This window comes from Choristoneura fumiferana, unplaced genomic scaffold, assembly GCF_025370935.1.
Source record: "Choristoneura fumiferana unplaced genomic scaffold, NRCan_CFum_1 Sck3bRy_159;HRSCAF=348_pilon, whole genome shotgun sequence".
Lineage (NCBI taxonomy): Eukaryota > Metazoa > Arthropoda > Insecta > Lepidoptera > Tortricidae > Choristoneura > Choristoneura fumiferana.
The window spans coordinates 5,054-12,800 of NW_027412841.1; the positions used below are offsets into that span (position 1 = coordinate 5,054).

General features: G+C 54.3%; 1 protein-coding gene across 1 annotated transcript; it reads left to right on the forward strand.

Moving 5' to 3' along the window:
- Window positions 1-660: 660 nt before the first annotated feature.
- On the forward strand, window positions 661-6,384 carry LOC141445034 (uncharacterized). The gene has a single exon (XM_074110809.1). It carries the CDS (start codon window positions 661-663, stop codon window positions 6,382-6,384), a length of 5,724 nt encoding a protein of 1,907 aa, XP_073966910.1.
- Window positions 6,385-7,747: the final 1,363 nt, after the last annotated feature.

Here is a 7,747-nt window from a genome sequence, read left to right on the forward strand (position 1 = left end):
TCATTTAGTAGGATAAGCTCGCAACCGCCTGCGTCGCGTCCGTGCGCCAAATGAGCGGCGCCGGACCCGGCGCAGTGGTTATATTTATAACCTCGCTCGTGTGAGCGGGACGGTTATACGTATAACCCCTAGGTGCGAGCGGGACAGTAGCGCGGACCGACTCGCGGCCGCGCTACAGAATTAAGGAAAAAGTCCCAAAATATTATCGTTAACTAGGTTTAAGTATTAGCATTAAGATTTGTTAAATTTGTAATAGGATTAGTAAGTTTTTTAATAAAATAAAGACGAGTAGGGCGAGAGCGGGGAAGGGAGCGGAGGAGTGGGGGGACCGCGATCCCTTTAAGGTAATTCTCGCGGGTATAAAAGCGAGCGCGGTCCCGACCACAACGTTCAGTCTCCGAGCGACAGCGAATGGATAAACAACTAATAAGAAGCGCTCCCGACCTCTCTCTCTCTCTCTCACTCTCAAGCTGCATCAGTGTGCCAGATCTCAAAAATCATCTTTCATTCTTCACCTATATACAGTCCACTCTCTATAAACATCAACAATCAAGCAATAATCATTTTGTGGCGTACGACCGGCCAGAGTTACGGAGTTTCCGTATGCCACATTTAATGGTCCATTCAGCACCGGATCACTGAAACAAGAAGAAATTCAAGATGGTTTTAACAAGAAGCAACAGCGGCAAAGAATCAAAAGAAGAGTCGTCCAGCGCCGGTGAAACCACTGCGACTACTAGTACGAACCTGACAACAACCACGTCGAGTTCCGGCGAAACTGGGACCACGACTGGCACGGGCACCACCGAAGTATCAGCATCAGCATCGGGATCCGTCGCGACAAGTGCGAGGGATCAAGTAGACACTTCGGGTATTAAGGCCACGCCCGCGGCCAGTACAGATACGGTCGTCATTCGCCAACCGTCGCAGCAGATGCCACCACCAGCTGTCACAAAAGCACCGCCGCAGAAGCCCGCTCGGTCACGTCACTCCAAGGCCTCCGGCAAGAGACTCCTCGCGGGGTTGGAGGCCAAGGAGCGGCTAGCCGAGCTGGAGCTGAAGCGCGTGCGCGCCGAGGCTGAACTAGAAAAAATCCGCCTAGAAAAGATGGCGGCGGAGTCAGAGCTGTCCGACACAGAAGAAGAAGAAGACGACCTGGCTTCACAACGTATCGCTGATTGGATAAGAAGATCGCCCAATCAAGAACGAACATTACGAGAAGAAAGAAGGCCGCCCACGCACACACACAAAGAGCGCGAGCGGCGGGACCATTATGAAGAGCAGTCCCACAAGTCAGCAATGGACCTCACCATGCTGACCGCAGCATTAACAGAAGCAATCCACGCCGGCAAGTCATCATCAACGAACAAATATATTCCCGACCTGCCGCCGTTCAGCGGACTCAGCAACGAGTGGCTCCAATTTCAAGCAGCCTACACCGAGTCTGCGGCCAGCTTTACGGCCAACGAAAACGTCGCTCGCATTAGAAAGGCCCTCAAAGGGGTCGCCTTGGAAGCGGTAAGCGCGCTCCTCATCAGCCAGCCTCGGCCAGACGACGTCGTAAGCGCATTACAAAGAAGATTCGGCAGACCAGACGCACTCCTCATCGGCGAAATAGAAAAGATGAAAGCGCTCCCGAGACTCACAGACAACCCACGTGACCTGTGCATCTTCGCGAGCCGCGTTGCTAACACAGTAGCAACAATCGAGATGCTCAAACGCCCGCAATACCTTCACACCCCGGAAGTATTGCGCACGATCGTCGACAAACTAACGCCGATCCTGCGAAGCAAATGGTACGACTATGCAACAATAAACGAAGACGTACCCGAAATAAAGAAGATCGCCGAATTTCTCAACCGCGAAGCGGATAAATGCGCGCCCTACGCGCCGCCCGAGCTGTCTACTGAGAAGCAAGAAAACAAAATAATAAAGAAAAAAGTCGAACGCGCCTACACCGCCACCACTGAAACCGCCACGAAATCGCGCAAAGAAGCAAAGTCACCGTGTCCTCAATGCAAGCAGGAAGGCCACCAACTACCTACGTGTCCGAATTTTATCAAGGCGGACACGAACGAGCGATGGGAGATAGCGAAGAAACACACCATTTGCTATCGCTGTCTCATTAGCAAGCACCGCCGCTACGAGTGCCGCGCTAAGCCGTGCGGCCGCGGCGGCTGCCCCATGCGGCACCATCGTCTGCTGCATCACGAGAAACCATCGCCGGCCTCCCCCGACGCTCCAAAGCGGCCGCCGCAGCCTCCGATCGAACCAGCAACGAACGCGACAGTCGAACAAGTCGGCGCGGCAACCACCAAAACGGGCCGCGCCTATCTCAAGATCGCGCCGGTCGTCCTGCGAGGGCCGCAAGCCACCATCGAAACATACGCGCTATTAGACGACGGCAGCACGGTCACCATCATCGACGCAGCGGTTGCCGACGTGCTCGGTCTCGACGGTCCCACCGAACAAATGTGGGTCCAAGGAGTGAGCGGGACGGAGGTAGCGCACAAGAAAAGCAAGAGGGTGGGCGTGGCGATCCGAGGCAAATACAGCGACGACGAGCTGCAAATAAATAACGCGCGCACCGTGGCAAGCCTCGACTTCGCGACGCAGTCGATAAGTGAACGAGAACTACGCGACTGCCGACATTTAGAAGACATCAAGAATGAAGTCACATGCAGCCGCGCCACGCCGAAAATATTGATCGGCCAAGACAATTGGGAGCTAATCATCTCGCAAGAAATTAGAAGAGGACGGCGCGATCAACTCGTCGCGTCGCGCACGCTACTAGGCTGGGTATTACACGGGTGCCGCACCTCACAAGCGGAGCCCGTGGCGTACTGCTGTGCCCATCTCACTCTGACCGAACCGGCTAATCACATGGAAAAAATGATGCGCGACTATTTCGCATTAGAGTCGCTATCCATCGAGCCGAGAAAACAGAAGAGCGATCCAGAGCTACAAGCCCTCGAAATATTAGAAAAAACGAGTCGCCGCCTACCCGACGGACGTTTCGAAACGGGGCTGCTATGGAGAGAGCGAGAGGGCAAGATACCCAACAATCGAGCCGACGCACTCAAGCGACTACACACGCTCGAGCGCAAACTCGATCGCGACGAACAGCTGAAGAAACAATACGACGAGCGCGTCCTCAACTTACTCACGTCTAAGTACGCCGAGCCCGCGGCCGCGCCCCCTAGCGCCCGCACATGGTACCTGCCACACTTCGCGGTCTGCAATCCCGACAAGCCGAAGATACGACTCGTGCACGACGCGGCGGCCAAATCTCACGGCCGCAGCCTCAACGATATGCTCCTGTCGGGCCCGGACCTACTGCAAAGCCTGCCCGGCGTCATTATGCGGTTCCGACAGCACGCCGTGGCGGTCTCCGCCGATATAAAGGAAATGTTTATGCAGATCAAGATACGCGAAGAAGACAGAGACGCCCTACGCTTCTTATGGCGCGGCGATCGGCGCGAAGGCGAAGCGCAAGAATATAGAATGTCGTCCGTGATCTTCGGCGCTACGTCGTCACCGTGTACCGCGCTGTACATAAAAAATAGAAACGCGCGGGAACACGCCGAAGAGTACCCGGACGCCGCCAGGGCAATCGAGAGAAATCACTACATGGACGATTACCTGCAAAGCTTCGCTACGACAGAAGAGGCACGACGCGTAATAAAAGACGTCGATTTCATACACAAGAAGGCTGGCTTCGAATTACGCGGATGGGCATACAACGAGTGCGAGCGAGAAGGCGCGATGTCCCTTACCGGCGGGAGCGAGCGAGAGGGCGCGACGTCCCTTATCGGCGGGAGCGAGCGAGACGGAGCTACGGTCCCTATCGGCGGGAGCGAGATAGAAAAAACACTCGGCCTGCTGTGGGACACGAAGAGAGATAGTATCAGCTTCCGGCTCAACAATAGAAGGGCACCCGTCGAAATAATGAAAAATCTACGTCCGCCAACGAAGAGGGAGGCCCTTAGCCTTATTATGTCGATATTCGACCCGCTAGGGCTCATCTCGCCCATCACGACACCGGCAAAGCGCATCATGCAAGACACGTGGCGATACGACACTGCATGGGATGAAGAGTTGCCCCCCGAGCTGCACGACCGATGGAGCGAGTGGCTGCAACAACTGCACCGCCTAGGTGACCTACATATACCTAGGTGCTACGGGGCAACGCCGGGCGCGCGCTACGAGCTTCACACATTTGTGGACGCGAGCCAAGAAGCTTACGCGGCCGCTGTCTATTGGCGCATAATTCATGCCGATGACAGCGTGACCATCTCACTCGCCGCAGGGAAGAGCCGCGTCACGCCGAACAAACCCATCTCCGTGCCCCGTCTCGAACTGCAAGCCGCTCTGCTAGGCGCGCGACTAGCCAACACGGTCGCCGACGAACACGACTACGAGGTCGCCCGACGCACATACTGGAGCGACTCTCGTACGGCGCTAGCGTGGATACGCTCCGAGCCCCGCACATTTAAGACGTTCGTCGCGCATCGCCTCGCTGAGATAGAAGACCTCACCAAGAAAAATGAATGGCGCTGGCTACCATCGGCGGACAACGTCGCCGACGACGCGACGCGAGCCACCCCGGAAGAATTCGGTCCGAGACATCGGTGGTTCCGCGGCCCGCTATTCTTGTACGAGAGAGAAGATTCTTGGCCCGAAGAAAATAAGGTCGAAATTCCAGCTACCGGCGAAGAAAAAGAAAAATGTAACGCGCTTCAAGACCAACGCGCGCGCCACGCCCACTTGCCCGAAATCGAACGCTTCTCGAAGTGGACGCGATTATTAAGAACAACTGCACGTGTCCTGCAGTTCATCGACCTTTGCCGCCACAAGAGATCGTCGCCCGCACCACAAGTCGTCGCCGCAGCACGCAGAAAGAGAACGCGCGCTAACCAGTCTCAAGATGAAGAATGGGACAGGCGCACGCCGACCGCTCACGTGCCACGCAACCGCATCGCGCCCGAAAAACACGAAAAATACATCGTGCTACCGGCTCGCTACATAAACAAAGCCGAACAGCTGTTGACGAGCGCGTCGCAGAAAGATGCCTACGCGCAAGAGAGACAGCGCATTACGGACGGCCGCGCGCCAGAAAGGGACGACAGACTCGCAAAAATCAGCGTGTTTATAGACGCGGATGGAGTGATGCGATTACGCGGCAGAATCGCAGCGGCCGACGCGATACAAAAGGAGATGGTGAATCCCGCGGTGTTACATAGAACACATTATTATACGAAGCTGTACATCGCGCATATACATGAAAAATTGCACCACGGCGGGACCGAGATAGTAGTCAACGAGCTACGCCAGCGTGTATACATAGCGAAGATTCGCCCGGCGGTAAAAGAGGTCATCGCCCGCTGCGCCCGCTGCCTACTGCGCAAAGCGAGACCGGCCGCCCCCGCTACCGGCGACTTACCCGCTGCGCGCCTCGCCTATGGAGCCCGCCCGTTCTCATTCACGGGCCTGGACTACTTCGGCCCGCTAGAAGTGACCGTCGCACGCCATCGCGAGAAGAGACACGTCGCCCTGTTCACCTGCTTGACTTCGAGGGCAGTACATTTGGAGGTGGTCGTCTCCCTGAGCACCGACTCGGCCATCAACGCCCTGCGCCGCTTCATTGCGCGGCGCGGGTGCCCGACGGAGCTATGGAGCGACAACGCTACCGCCTTTCGAGGCGCCGCCCGAGAACTTAGCGAAGCCGTCAAGAACGAAGCAGAGGCCCGCCGCATCAACTGGCGCTTCCTCCCGGCTGCCGCCCCCTTCATGGCGGGAGCTTGGGAGAGAATGGTCCGCGGGGTGAAGGAGGCCCTGAAGGCCACGCTCCATGAAAAATACCCGAGCGACGAGATCCTACACACCCTGCTGCTGGAAGCCGAAGCGACCGTCAACTCTCGCCCGCTAACGCACGTGTCGGTCGACCCCAATGACCCGACAGCGCTGACCCCGAACATGATCCTCCTCGGACCCGACTGCCACTCGCCAGCCCCCGGTACCTTCGAAGAGAGCGACGGCGACGCGCGCCAACAATGGCGGCGCGCCCAGCAACTCGCCGACACCTTCTGGAGGCGCTGGGTACGAGAGTACCTACCGCTACTACAACACCGGCGGGAGCCCCATAGCAGCGGAGCGAGCCCGGCAGTCGGCGATGTCGTAATCATATGCGACTCGAATATGCCCCGAAACACATGGCCCCGAGGACGAATCACACGAATCTACCCCGGCAAGGACGGCGTGGTACGAGTCGTCGACGTGACTACAAGCCGAGGACACGTGCTACGCAGGCCGGCGAGGAAGATCGTCGTTCTGCCAGTGGGATCGCACGGCGACGGCGGGAGAAATGTACAGAACGGCGTCTAATTTCATGTATATAGAATAAGTTAGTTAAGTGATATGTATATAGTTATGTGCAATAAAGAAATACTTACCGCCTAGTTTCATTTAGTAGGATAAGCTCGCAACCGCCTGCGTCGCGTCCGTGCGCCAAATGAGCGGCGCCGGACCCGGCGCAGTAGTTATATTTATAACCTCGCTCGTGTGAGCGGGACGGTTATACGTATAACCCCTAGGTGCGAGCGGGACAGTAGCGCGGACCGACTCGCGGCCGCGCTACAGAATTAAGGAAAAAGTCCCAAAATATTATCGTTAACTAGGTTTAAGTATTAGTATTAAGATTTGTTGATTTGTAATTAGGATTAGTTAAGTTTTTTAATAAAATAAAGACGAGTAGGGCGAGAGCGGGGAAGGGAGCGGAGGAGTGGGGGGACCGCGATCCCTTTAAGGTAATTCTCGCGGGTATAAAAGCGAGCGCGGTCCCGACCACAACGTTCAGTCTCCGAGCGACAGCGTATGGATAAGCAACAAATAAGAAGCGCTCCCGACCTCTCTCTCTCTCTCACTCTCAAGCTGCATCAGTGTGCCAGATCTCAAAATCATCTTTCATTCTTCACCTATATACAGTCCACTCTCTATAAACATCAACAATCAAGCAATAATCATTTTGTGGCGTACGACCGGCCAGAGTTACGGAGTTTCCGTATGCCACAATTATCGAATACCTAACACAAAAGATTTCCATCGATTTATCTGTGATAAATGACGACGTTCCATACAAATTTTCATCCCCTATTTCATCCCCTCGCAGGTAAGAATTTTCAAAAACGCTTGAACAAATATCTATTTTTATTTTTTAATAAGTGCCCAAATGCAAAAGTTTATAAAGTAGCAATCGATTTATATTCGACACATGACGAACCTCATCATAAACTCTTCATCCCCGTATTCACCCTTACACAGGAAGAATTTTAAAAAACGCGCGAAACAATGTCTATTATCTCTTACACGTGTCGAAATGGCAAGTTTCACAAAGAACCATCCGATTTAATCTTCGATAATGACGCCTTCCATTGACTTTCATCCCCTATTTCAATCCCTCACAGGTGAATTTTTTCAAAAAGGCTCTACATAAATACCGGACTTATTTTTATTAAGTTCCTAAATGCCAAGTTTCATGGTTTTATTTCGACAGGCGACAAACTTCCACCATATAAACTTTCATACCCCTATATTTAACCCCTTAAAGCCTATTTTTTCCGATAAAAGATAGCCATGTTCATTCCCAAGGTCTATTCTATCTCTGTACAAATTTCATCCAAATCGGTTCAGCGGTTTTGGCGTGAAAGCGTACAGACAGACAGACAGACAGACAGACAGCAGACAGACA